The sequence below is a fragment of the Salmo salar genome, chromosome 09 (assembly GCF_965601325.2).
Source record: "Salmo salar chromosome 09, fSalSal1, whole genome shotgun sequence".
NCBI classification, from domain to species: domain Eukaryota; kingdom Metazoa; phylum Chordata; class Actinopteri; order Salmoniformes; family Salmonidae; genus Salmo; species Salmo salar.
Genome location: NC_138299.1, coordinates 136,112,490 through 136,126,427, shown reverse-complemented (window position 1 = coordinate 136,126,427; position 13,938 = coordinate 136,112,490). Strand labels below are relative to the sequence as shown.

The 13,938-nt window shown below is 44.0% G+C and overlaps 1 protein-coding gene across 2 annotated transcripts in view; it reads right to left on the bottom strand.

Annotated features, from left to right (window-relative positions):
• Positions 1 to 7,827, bottom strand: part of LOC106612933 (replication protein A 70 kDa DNA-binding subunit) — a 68,587-nt gene extending 60,760 nt beyond the window's left edge. Inside the window, exons 1-10 of one of the 2 annotated variants that reach the window (XM_014214598.3) lie at positions 7,654 to 7,827; positions 7,413 to 7,463; positions 7,079 to 7,157; positions 5,641 to 5,749; positions 5,344 to 5,432; positions 5,119 to 5,190; positions 1,898 to 2,027; positions 1,457 to 1,559; positions 1,296 to 1,364; positions 798 to 990 (exon numbers count right to left, since the gene is read on the bottom strand). In XM_014214598.3, coding sequence (XP_014070073.1) covers positions 798 to 990; positions 1,296 to 1,364; positions 1,457 to 1,559; positions 1,898 to 2,027; positions 5,119 to 5,190; positions 5,344 to 5,432; positions 5,641 to 5,749; positions 7,079 to 7,157; positions 7,413 to 7,463; positions 7,654 to 7,686 — 928 coding nt within the window. In that variant the 5' untranslated portion in view covers positions 7,687 to 7,827. The remainder of the gene's footprint in view (positions 1 to 797; positions 991 to 1,295; positions 1,365 to 1,456; positions 1,560 to 1,897; positions 2,028 to 5,118; positions 5,191 to 5,343; positions 5,433 to 5,640; positions 5,750 to 7,078; positions 7,158 to 7,412; positions 7,464 to 7,653) is intronic. The other variant, XM_014214599.3, reaches the window with a different exon arrangement.
• Positions 7,828 to 13,938: the final 6,111 nt, after the last annotated feature.

Genomic DNA, 13,938 nt, shown 5'->3' with positions numbered 1-13,938 from the left:
AAAAATTGCCAAAGACTCCAGTCACAGACTGTTCTCTCTGCTACTGCACGGCAAGCGGTACCGGAGTGCCAAGTCTAGGTCCAAGAGGGTTCCCCTAAGCCATAAGACTCCTGAACAGCAAACCAAATGACTACCCGGACTATTTGCATTGACACCCCCACCCCATTTGTACGCTGCTGCTACTCTGTTTATTATCACTTTACCTCTACCTACATGTACATATTACCCCAACTAACCTGTGCCCCTGCACCCTTTATAGTAGTGCACTATACAGGGAATAGGGTGTCATTTGGGAGCTACCTATTCTCTCTGCCATCTTAATTCATTCAGTCTTTGTTAGGTTACAACTAATTTAAGCATGATTAAGAAGATATCTTCAACATCACAGGGCTGGCTGGGCTGACGCCTGCTATTACCATCATTACAACTAGGGATGAGTCCAAATGGCATCCTATTCTCTACATAGTGCACTACTTTTGACCGGAGCCATATAGGTCACACTGCCATTTGGGATGCTGGCTATAGTTTCTTGTTCTCCCTCCTCTCCTATTCTCACCGGGCTCCGCCATAGGGCCCAAAGTCAATCTGCGCCACAGGCCACTAATGTCATCAGCATTATTAATGACTTTTATCCCGGCTCTTATAATTACCTAAACCACCCCAGCACAACCCACTGCTGCCGTAGCATCCATCCCTATGATAGGATAATAATAAGTTAAGTTTGTTGTTAATGACGGTTATCACGCCCCCCAGCCCTGCCTGGACCATCCTTCCCCTTTGCTCCTCCTGCACCTTACCCAAAATGGCGTCCTTTTCTCGGGCCTCCAGGTCAGCGATGGAGACGAAGTTGCACTGCACCATGGGTACGTCCTGGGTGTCCTCACAGGGGATGATGGTGGACTCTCCATTCAGGGTCATCTCATAGTCATTCTTCAGGGACGAGTACTGCTTGTTGGCGATCTTCAATGATCCCTTGGAGATGTAGAACACCTGGACATGAATAAAAGTAGGTTTAAATCTAAAGTAGATTTGGGCACAGGATTCATTTCAGCTGAATATTGATGTAGGAGCTAAATCAAGCCTGGCAGAGGATCTGTAGCAGAGGATCATTTTGCTACTGTCCTTTGACTCAATTTGGAGAGAAGCATTCATCATCTCATTACACCAAATCATATCCAATTCAGCACATTGTACAAATCAAAAAGTATTGGCAATAGCACATTGAGATTAATTACTCAGTTGACCCAAATCTGTGAAAGTGACAAGCATCCTTAATAGGAGGCAGTTCCTCTCACCTTGCCAGTCTCAATGATGCTGTAGAACTTGTCCACCTCCTGGGTAAAGGCAGTCACTCTGATCTCTCCCTGCATCAACACATAACACAGTCAGCAACGGACTAGCTCCACACGATCCAATACGGCAACATGAGAAAATGCAAACAGAAAGGGTTACTCACACTCTCATCCACAATCTCCATAGAGAACAGCTTGCCGTCCCCACGAGAGTTGCTCCAGGTGCGGATGCCGCTCTTGTTGGTGACACGTGCTCGGATGGTCCACCTGACAGAAAATAACCAATGTTTATGTTGGATGGACCTCTATTCCCTGAAAATACCTTGACCAACTATCTATGGAATAAATCACAAACACATCCCCAAATACAAATAGTCTTTATTCCATTCTATGACTAAAGAATATGGTACAACAGGATTATCATGACTTACGAATAAACATTTGGGTAAGAGATCATGTTGTTTGAGATGTTTGCCAAAGTGATAGGCTGCATCCCAAAAGGCACCCATTCCCTATATAGTGCACTACTTTAAAGTAGTACACTATATTGGGAATACGGTGCTATTTGGGATGCAACCATAGACGGGTATAAGAAGACTACTCACTTTGACTGGTAGGGGTTGAGGCTGGCGATGGGCACGACTTTGGAGGATCCCCCAGGAGTGCTGGGCATTGCAGACGGCGGCATGGCCTTCTTCCCCCCAAACTCTCTGCTGGGACCTTTGTTCATGGTGCCTTATGATAGATAGGGAAATGAGAGAACAGAGGAGCTATTGGTGCATATAGAGAGCAGTGAGAGTGGCAAACTCAACAAAATAGACATCCATAACTTATCAGGGCTGAATTAAACAAACTCCCTGATCACTGTAATTCTCACTTCATGAGACTAGTCTCACATAACAGAAAAACTTAAATCAGGAAGAGTAGCCGATTTACTGCGGTAGATTTGGGATAGGAGAGAGAAGACAACCCCCCCAAGACCAACTAAGTTGTGATTCTGAGATGGTGTTTTAGTGAGAGATGATTCATGTATCACAGACTCAAAGCAGACAGAAGTGTGAAATAAACCAAAGCTGCTCTTCCTACAGGAGATTGGTGCATACTGCCTGACTGAGGGTTCTCTGTTCGGAAAAGCGCTAACTGCACATTTGATTTGTGTGCGTCTCACACTGTGGATTACAGTTCAAAGTGTCAACTTCGCCAACAACTGCATTCCTTGTAATTAAGCCCCCAGATCCAGCAGCACAGCCACACAACTGAACAATAACAACGGTGCTGATGAGGAGGATGAAGCTCACCATCACGACTTCAATTCCCTAACACCAGATTAGTGGGATGAATACCTACGACCCAGACCACAAGATAAGCTCCTGAAGTCATAGATTGGGCTAAGAGTTCATCTGTCATGGGTCACAAAATGCCCTACGATACTGTAGGTTAGCATGAAGAAACCCTTCCTTTAGCCATGCATATTTTCATGAAATTCCTGCTTAAAACACTTGTACTGTGTAATGATTAGAAATGTTTATATGTCATGAGAGATGATTAACATTTATTTAGTTACCTGCACCCTTCTTTTAGCTATTTAGTGAGAATATGTATAAAAAAATATATATATATTTAAAGCAAAATTCAAGTAGAATAACTAAATATACAGTACCAGTCAGATGTTTGGACACACCTACTCATTCAAGGGGTTCTTTATTTACACTACTTTCTACATTGTAGAATAATAGTGAAGACATCAAAACTATTAAATAACACATATGAAATCATGCATTAACCACCAAAAAAGTTTCACAAATATAAAATATACTTTTGTTTTTCTTATTATGGCAAGAACAGCTCAAATAAGCAAAGAGAAATGACACTCCATCATTACTTTAAGACATGAAGGTCAGACAATCCGGAAAATTTCAAGAACTTTTAAAGTTTCTTCAAGTGCAGTCGCAAAAACCATCAAGCACTCTGATGACACTGGCTCTAATGAGGACCGCCACAGGAAAGGAAGACCCAGAGTTACCTCTGCTGCAGAGGATAAGTTCATTAGAGTTACCAACCTCAGAAATTGCAGCCCAAATAAATGCTTCATAAAGTTCAAGTAACAGACATCTCAACATAAACTGCTCAGAGGAGACTGCGTGAAAATTAGGCCTACGTGTTCGAATTGCTGCAAAGAAACCACTACTAAAAGGACACCAATAAGAAGAGACATTGGACCGCTGGAAATCTGTCCTTTGGTCTGATGAGATTTTTGATCTTTGTGAGACAGAGTAGGTTTACAGATGATCTCTGCATGTGTGGTTCCCACCGTGAAGAATGGAGGAGGAGGTGGTGTGGGGGTGCTTTGCTGGTGACACTGTCAGTGATATATTTCGAATTCAAGGCAAACTTAACCAGCACGGCTACCACAGCATTCTGCAGTGGTATGCGATCCCATCTGGTTTGTGCTTAGTGGGAATATCATTTGTTTTTCAACAGGACAATGACCCAAAAAACACCTCCAGGCTGTGTAAGGGCTATTTGACCAAGAAGGAGAGTGATGGAGTGCTGCATCAGATGACCTGGCCTCCACAAATCAACCGACCAAAACCCAATTAAGATGGTTTGGGATGAGTTGGACCGCAGAGTGAAGGACAAGCAGCCAACAAGTGCTCAGCATATGTGGGAACTTCTTCAAGACTGTTGGAAAAGTATTCCAAGTGAAGCTGGTTGAGAGAATGCCAAGAGTGTGCAAAGTTGTCAACAAGGCAAAGGGTGGCTACTTTGAAGAACCTAAAATATATTTTGATTTGTTTAACACTTTTTTGGTTACTTCATGATTTCATGTGTGTTATTTACAAGGTAGAAAATAGTAAAAAATAAAGAAAAACCCTTGAATGAGTTGGTGTGTCCAAACTTTTGACTGGTACTGAATGTATATTTTGGAATCAATGTCAGTAGCATATTATCTCTCATGGCATGATTACCATTTTAATCCAGTGCTAATTATAACTAAGAGTTTAGCTAATTACTTGATGAAAAGTGAACTGTCGAAGTTAAGATTAAGTTAATCCCGTGTAGCTCAGTTGATAGAGCATGGCGCATGCACCAGGGTTGTGGGTTCGATTCCCATGGGGGACCCCTTTGAAAAAAGTATGAAACTGTATGCACTCACTACTGTAAGTTGCTCTGAATAAGAGTGTCTGCAAAATGACAAGTGTAAGGAGCTGAAACCCATAAGTCAATAGTACTGTATATTCAGATCATATCCAATTCAAAACCAGATTTATAGTCTGACTGACGAGCACATCTGGACTACTGGAAATAACCAGTGTGACATACAGATGATTCACCAGCAGCATGTCTGTTTTACACATTCTCTCTAAGACTGATTTTAACAACTTATTTGCAACAAAGAGACAGAATAAAGACCTAGTATTTTGTGTTTAACAGAATCACATTGGTCAACTACCATCTTAGTAAGATCAGTAGAACGTTACACATGACAATATATCGAAGAGGCAAATGTTTTTTAGCTAAGCATTCTGACAAAAACAGTAGCAGTGTCATATGGTCAGTGGATCTGAGGATTTTAACCAAGATTTGTCCATTTTGCATAAATGTTGCCATCTACTGGAAACAAATGAAATTACCTATCCAATAACCTATATTGAAGTGTTTTGCAACCGTCAAACCCACTAGGAATAAATATAGCTGCAAAACATTAGGAATTTATCTTGAGAATACAGTCCATTAATGACCCAATCTCTCAATTCAAATCCTGCTACAGGATGTGTGAAGGCATTAGATTTAAAAGCACAGTGGGTGATCTGGAATTGTTTACCATAATTTCCATTCTGGGGCTGCAGGGGGTGGACTGAGGGATTGGGGGCTGACTGTGGGGCTTTACTCTGACCTGCAAGGGAGGTGAGGGAGTGAAAGGTAAAAACTCAAGTAAGCTGCACATTCAACATCGTAGGTTATATGCATGTCTGGATTCAAACATTTGTTAATCTTCACTCCCCCTAAGCCTTATGATATGGTGATGGAGTATGGGATGAAGACTCGCCTTCCACGTAAGGCGTGGGCTCTCCGATCTTTCCAGCCACCTCATCTGCAGACTTCACCACCTCCATGTCTAATATGACCACCACACGCCTGAACAGAAGAACAGCAATAAACAGATTAACAATTGCATTGTAAATTATATTCCAAAGACTAAACACATGGTTGATACTCAAACAACAACAGAAAGTGTGTAAGTGCATATCCATTGTGTGTCCATACTGACAGCTCAAAGTTTAAAAATGGAAAGAAAAGGGTTTGTCATTCTGTAGGAAAACATAAAAAGATAGAAGCACCATACCGTCCATCCTTTAGGACATTGGTCACGTTCCTCTTCAGCTGACAGATACAGTTTGGGGACAGTCGGTTGTCCTCAGCCATCGGGTTGAGTTGGGTGGAGAGCATGAACGCTACAGGAGGGATTGGGAGGCGATAGGAGAGATGTTAGGGACAAGACCAACAACCACATGGGCAGTGCAGTAGAGGACAGCCAAGTGCTGCACATCTACTGCACATGGCCATTGCTTTTGCTAGTCTGTCTTGTCTATGAGAGATGATGATATGCATCTTCCAACTAACCCCCCCCCCCCACACACAGTTCCAGACAACATGCCATCCTTGTTAGTAAACATGGAACAGAGCCAATTGCAGCCCAGTTTAGTCTGGGATGAGGATCAATTTAGATCCCAAAAATGTTTCTAAATGTCTTAAAATATAGTATTTTTTCATCACAACAATTCTTAATCTTCATCAAATTAAAAGGAAGAAATTGATTCTATTTCCAGCTCTCTAGTCATTTTACTGAATCCTGACTACCTCCGGCTGGTCAGCCCCAGGCAATCCACAGCATAAAACACATCCACAGCAAAAACCACATCCACAGCAAAAAACACTCCAAAGTGCCCCGTTGCTTAGGTCAGCTATTTACGTTGATATTTTCTGGGAGACTATGGAGAAGGACTAAAACAACTTTTAATTTTCCCTGTTGTGTTTAAAGTCTACCTCCTGGTGTAATTCGGATTACGACTATTGCACGCAATATGTATTTAAAACAATGGGGTGCAGTTTCTCAAAAGCTTAATTTGGCAGGTCTAACATCTCCATTATGAATATCCTTGACTTTTAATTTACACTGATACCTTGAGCATCCTGACTGGTTGCATCCCCGCTTGGTATGGCAACTGCTCAGCGACTGACCGCAAGGTGCTACAGAGGGTAGTGCGTACAGCCCAGTACATCACTGGGGCCAAGTTTCCTGCCATCCAGAACATCTATACCAGGCAATGTCAGAGGAAGGCCCTAAAAAGTGTCAAAGACTCCAGACACCCTGTTCTCTCGACTACCACATGGCAAGCGCTAGCGGAGCGCCAAGGCTAGGTCCAAGAGGCTTCTAAACAGCTTTTACCCCTAAGCCATAAGACTGCTAAACAGTTAATCAATTGACTACCCGGACTATTTGCATTCACAACCCTTCTTTTTTTTCTTCTTAAAAAAGAAAAACACTGCTGCTTATTAACTATGCATAGTGTGTGTGTGTGTGTGTAAAAATAATACAGTTGTAACCTTCCATGAACTTAAAATACTGCCATATATTACACTCTTGTTTTCTTTTCATGCCACTACTACAAAGCAATGCTATGCATTTCCTACCTGTCATGGTCACCTGCCTCATGCCACACAACCATTTCTGTGTGTACTTTGAACAAGTGGTGGAGTGGATTTTGAATAGTTCTACTCACAGGACATTGAGTGCTGTCCATCACTCATCATCAGGCGAAAGCGGGCTGGTCCACTGCCTCCATCAATTTTACGGATGTTCTGAAAGAATATGAATACAGGAGTGCGGTAGACATCATATTGGTCAATTTCGACAAATCTAGCAGTGGTCCAAATCCGTATTACCATCTTGGTGAATATCCTTGTCTTAAATGTTGGTCTCTAAAACATGGGTCGATACTGTCCAAGTAAGCTAGTTAATTGTTGACCAGGCCAGTAGCCATTCTTCTACAGTTGGCCTACAGTAACTTGGCCAACTCATTCGCTACTTCCACAAGAACATATACTCATACTCACCACTAATTGAAGAATGGGGTTGGGTAAATCATTAGAGCCTTTGGTTAGAGCCTGTTGGAAAAGCAGAAAACAGCGTGAGACAGGTGGCAAATATATCTAGTTAGCTAGCATTGTGGCTGGCTGGCTAGCTAACTCAACAAAGCATTCAGCAGCAGCAGTCCCTGTCCGAAAACCATCTTCCTCGATGCTAGGTAAACTTTGTTTACATGCTTTCTGGGATGTCATAAAATGCCCCACCTACCTCTATCGCTCCCATTGTCAGCATGTTAGTCATGTTGAAGCTTAATTTATAGCTATGTAGAGTGAAAATGTACGTTTTACAGCGAACTCGGAGAGGACAATCTCACTTCTATAGTGCTTTCTCCGTGTTGTGTCTGTGGCGCCAAATGTATCCCTGAACGCGCGAACTGTTCATAACGTCATCGCGTAATTTCTTGCTAAGCCTTCCGGTTTCTCATATAGATCTAGGATCAGTATACACTCGCCAAACCCACCTTTAGCAACAGGGGGTAAAACGTGAAACTGACCTTAGACCAGGTTGCCGAGCCAACGTGCCTCTATGGAACGTGCCTTTGGTTAAACGTGTAAATAAAAAAAGTGTTTATATAGTCGGCGTTACAATGTCTAAAATTGCTTTATAAGAAGACACCAAATAACTGTTGTATGAATAGCTTTATTAGATGTTCTGCAAATCCTGCAACATTTATTATCTTTTTATTTACATTTATGAACAACATCTTTGTTGAAGAAAAACGGGCGGATTTAAAGGCGCTTCATTGTCAGTCTGACCTCTGCATTGGCTATGCAGTATTTACGGTGATACAGTTCTTGCATAAATCTGGGCATTCCTACTTCTTACGCATTGCGGACAACGCAGAGCTCGTCTTTTCTTTTTCCCAACGCAGTTAAGCCAAAACCACGCCCCGTTATTCAGAGGGGCGGTCTACAACGCTTTGAGCGCTCTCCAAGTCCGGAAGTGAAAATCACGTAGCGCGAAATTTCAGTCACTGATTAATAATGTTTGCCGTTATATTTCAAGATTGAGCAACTTTAACAATTTTATAGAAATGATTAGCTAATAAATATTTGACAAATTATAAATAATAAGCATGTGCTTTTACCTGATAATAGACTACTAATGATAATATAACAACTTTACATACCGAGCTAGTAACATTAACTAGCCTAGATTAACTTAGCTGACCTTCAATTGAGGGAATTCAGCAGAGTTCTCTGAGACATTTTTACAAGTCATTGAAACTCTGAAAATAAATACATGGGCAAATGTGGTGTTGTGTGTTCGTCCATGTCTCTCAACAAGCTGTGAGACAAAAGCTGCCGTAAGCCAACAAACGCTAGCCTAGTCTGAATAACGGGGCGTGGTTTTGGCTTAACTGAGTTGGGAAAAAGAAAGACATGCACAGAGCTGTTGAGCAGAGCTCTTGTGAAGGAAGTTGTCAAGGAAGTGAGTTTGTGTTTATACAGGACCTCCCGCCCCCACCTACCTTCAACCAATCATGTCAATGCAGAGCTATACGAAGCCCTCCACACTGTCACATGTGGGAGGTGCGCATCATGTGGTATGGTGCTCAATTTGGCCTCTGCATGCCTCTGGAGGCTCCGTATTTGCGTCACACCCTCCATACAGAGTCTCTGACCACAAATTTCAGATCATGCATAAATTGTCTTTTAGTGATTTGGAGGCCCCTGCACATGTATTTTTAGTTAGTTACTTTACACCACTGTGGTTTTGTCACAGTCCATTCTAAAGTGTCCTGCATTGCTCATGTGTTGTAGGAAAATAGAAGACATGTATGTGCCCCTAAGAGTATTAGCTTTCAGGCATGAGGTCATAATAGCCCCAACCGTTCAAAAGCTAGAGCCAAATTCAGAGGAAGAAAACAAAAACTGATCCATTTTCCACTTCAGAGATTACTCATGAGAGGAGGAGGGCCTCAAGCGGAGGAGGAAGACAAGATAACAGAAATAATGTATTATTAAACAAAATTATACCAAGTTCACGAGGCCCCCTGATGGTGTGAGGCCCCAGGCAATTGCCTTAGTTGCCTAATGGTAACTCCGCCACCGTTCACAAGCTGCTGCTACAGTATGCTTGCACTCCTTAAAACATGGAGACCATATTTTCTTTACGTTGATTGGCATCAATGCAACGCAAAGCAGGAATTTTCTCTGAACTTATTGTTGAGTCTCCTTCCCTGTGGCTCAGTTGGTAGAACATGGTGTTTGCAATGCCAGCATGGTGTGTGCAACACCAGGGTTGTGGGTTCTATTCCCACGGGGGTCAGTACAAAGAAATGTATGAAATGTATGCATTCACTACTGTAAGTCGCTCTGGATAAGAGTGTCTACTAAAATGTAAAGGTACCCTACTTTTCTCCCCATCCAACAAATAGTGTCATATACGATATAAATATATAGAGATCTCACACCAAAGGGACTGTTGAGCGCTACATCCCGAGGGGTTCGAGCTGATTGTACGGAGATTGTGACAGCCGGTTAAATGGAGTCCCTTGAGAAGGCAATAACAAGATCTATGTCAGGAGAAGTGCAATATTATCATAAGGAGACGTACACCTGGAATACGGAGGAGGAATGGAGGGAAAAGGAGAGGCAGAGGAGGTCTAAGAGAGAAAGGGAGGAAAAGGGTGAGCTTGAGTCGGTTAAAAATGATGGGGAAAAAGGGAGATGGTTTGTTAAAGAACAATGGTACAAAGTGTAAGCAGAATGAGCTGAAGACAGGAGGAGAAATGCAAGTGAATGAGGGCGAAGTATCTGATGGTTGTGTTTCTTCTGATCAGAAGGAGCAGGTGCTCTGCGTTAAACGAATGGGGGCAAGATATGTGAATTATTTTGCTTCAAGAAAAGGGTGCCATTGAAAGGAGTGATTACTGGGGTAGATGCAAATGTGAAAGCTGACCAACTGAAGGGGAAGATTACCAGTGTTTGTGATGCTCGTCGTTTGGTGCAAAGCAGACAGGGTGGCGTGAGTGGTGAAACAGAAGAGTCGTTGTCTGTTCTTTTGAGTTTTGATGTTGAGTCTTTGCCCAACATAGATGTTAAGATATATAAATTAGAGGTTGACCGATTCTGATTTTTCAACGCCGATATCGATACTGATTATTGAAGGTCCAAAAAAAGCCAATACCGATTAATCGGCCGATTTTATATATATGTATATATTGTCATTATTACAAGTGACAATTACAACAATTCTGAATGAACACTTTTATTTTAACTTAATATAATACATAAATAAAATCTATTTAGTCTCAAATAAATAATGAAACATGCTCAATTTGGTTTAAATAACGCAAAAACAGTGTTGGAGAAGAAAGTAAAAGTGCAATATGTGCCATGTAAGAAAGCTAACGTTTAAGTTCCTTGCTCAGAACATGAGAACATATGAAAGCTGGTGGTTCAATATTCCCAGTTCTTCAATATTCCAAGTTAAGAAGTTTTTGGTTGTAGTTATTATAGGAATTATGACGCGTCAACTATTTCTCTCTATACCATTTGAATTTCATATACCTTTGATTATTGGATGTTCTAATAGGCACTTATTGCCAGCCTAATCTCAGGAGTTGATAGGCTTGAAGTCATAAACAGCGCTGTGCTTCAAGCATTGCGAAGAGCTGCTGGCAAACGCAGTAAAGTTTGAATGAATGCTTACGAGCTTGCTGCTGCCTACCACCGCTCAATCAGACTGCTCTATCAAATATCAAATCATAGACTTAATTATAATATAATAAACACAGAAATACGAGCCTTTGATCATTAATATGGTCAAATCCGGAAACTATCATTTTGAAAAACAAAACGTTATTCTTACAGTGAAGTATGGAACCGTTCCGTATTTTATCGAACAGGTTGCAACCCTAAGTCTAAATATTTCTGTTACATTGCACATCCTTCAATGTTATGTCATAATTATGTAAAATTCTGCCAAATTAGTTCACAACGAGCCAGGCGGCCCAAACTGTTGCATATACCCTGACTCTACGTGCAATGAACGCAAGAGAAGTGACACAATTTCCCTAGTTTATATTGCCTGCTAACATGAATTTATTTTAGCTAAATATGCAGGTTTAAAAAATATACTTCTGTGTATTGATTTTAAGAAAGGCATTGATGTTTATGGTTACGTACATTCATGCAACTATTGTGCTTTAGTTAAATCATCACCCGTTTGACGAAGGCTGTGACTCGATGATAAATTAACAGGCACCGCATTGATTATATACAACGCAGGACAAGCTAGTTAACCTAGTAATATCATCAACCATGTGTAATTCACTAGTGATTATGTGAAGATTGATAATTTTTTATAATATAAGTTTAATGCTAGCTAGCAACTGTAACGGTTGTTGCAAGGAGAGGACCAAGGTGCAGCGTGGTACGTGTTCATCGTGTTTATTAGTTCTGAACACTGAATCAAAAACAAAGTGGAACAAAGCGCAACAGCTCTGTCAGGTGAAAAACACAAGACAGAAAACAAATACCGACAAAAACCCATGTGGGAAAAGGCTACCTAAGTATGGCTCCCAATCAGAGACAACGATAGACAGCTGTCCCTGATTGAGAGCCATACCCGGCCAAAACAAAGAAATACACAAAAGATAGAAAACGGAACATAGAATGCCCACCCTAGTCACACCCTGGCCTGACCAAAATAGAGAACAAAAACCTCTCTATGGCCAGGGAGTGACAGTACCCCCCCCCCCCCCCCCCCCCAAAGGTGCGGACTCCGGCCGCAAAACCTGACTCTAAAGAGGAGGGTCCGGGTAGGCCTTCCTTACGGCGGCGGCTCTGGTGCGGGACGTGGACCCCGCTCCACCTTCGGCTTGGCCCACTTAGGTGGCGCCTCTGGAGTGGGGACCCTCGCCGCCGACCCCGGACTGGGGACCCTCGCAGCGGGCCCCAGACTGGCGGGTGACTCTGGCGGCTCTAGACAGGCGGGCGACTCTGGCGGCACCGGACAGGTGGGCGACTCTGCTGGCTCCGGACAGGCGGGCGACTCTGGCGGCTCCGGACAGGCGGGCGACTCTGGCGGCTCCGGACAGGCGGGCGACTCTGGTAGCTCCGGACAGGCGTCAGGCACAGGACTCACCAGGCTGAGGAGACTTGCAGGAGGCCTGGCTCTGGGAGCAGACACAGGACTCACCAGGCTAAGGAGACTTGCAGGAGGCCTGGCTCTGGGCGCAGGCACAGGATTCACCAGGCTGGGGAGACTTGCAGGAGGCCTGGCTCTGGGTGCAGGCACAGGACTCACCAGGCTGGGGAGACATGCAGGAGGCCTGGCTCTGGGTGCAGGCACAGGCCTCACCAGGCTGGGGAGACATGCAGTTTTGCCTGGCTCTGGGAGCAGGCACCGGATAGACCGGGTCCTGGAGACGCACTGGAGGTCTGGAGCGCCTGGCCTGCACAACCCCTCCCGGCTGAGTTGTCACTGTAGCCCGGCATGGGCAGAGTGCAGGCACAGGACGAACTGAGTCCTCCCAGCGCCCCAGAGACACAGTACGCAGAGCCGGCGCAGGATACCCTGGGCCGAAATGGCGCACTGGAGACCAGACGCGCTGAGCTGGCACAATCCGCCCTGGCTCGATGCCCACAGTAGCATGGCACTTGCGGGGAGCTGGCCTATAACGCACCGGGCTATGAGCGCGTATGGGCGACACCGGGCGCACTTCCGCATAGCACGGTGCTCTCCACGTCACCCGCTCCCCACGGTAAGCACGGGGAGTTGGCTCAGGGCTCACCTCTGGCCCAGCCAAACTCCCCGTGTGCTCCCCCCAATTTTTTGGGGGGGGGGGGCTGCCTCTCGGGCTTCCTTGCCAGCCGTGTGCCAGCATAGCGTTCGCTCCACTCTCCTGCTGCCTCCGCTCTCCTGGCTGCCTCCACCTGTTCCCATGGGATGCAATCCCTTCCAGCCAGGATCTCCTCCCATGTGTAGGATCCCTTTCCATCCAGGATATCCTCCCATGTCCAGGAGTCCTTCTCACCACGCTGCTTGGTCTGTTTGTGGTGGGTAGTTCTGTAACGGTTGTTGCAAGGAGAGGACCAAGGAGCAGCGTGGTGCATGTTCATCATGTCTATTAGTTCTGAACACTGAATCAAAAACAAAGTGGAACAAAGCGCAACAGCGCTGTCAGGTGAAAAACACAAGACAGAAAACAACTACCCACAAAAACCCTGTGGGAAAAGGCTACCTAAGTATGGCTCCCAATCAGAGACAACGATAGACAGCTGTCCCTGATTGAGAGCCATACCCGGCCAAAACAAAGAAATACACAAAAGATAGAAAACGGAACATAGAATGCCCACCCTAGTCACACCCTGGCCTAACCAAAATAGAGAACAAAAACCTCTCTATGGCCAGGGTGTGACAGCAACTACCTTGGCTCCTTGCTGAACTCGCGTAACAGGTGCTCAGCCTGCCATGCAGTTTCCTTGTGGAATGCAATGTAATCGGCCATAATCGGCGTCCAAAAATGACGATTACCGATTG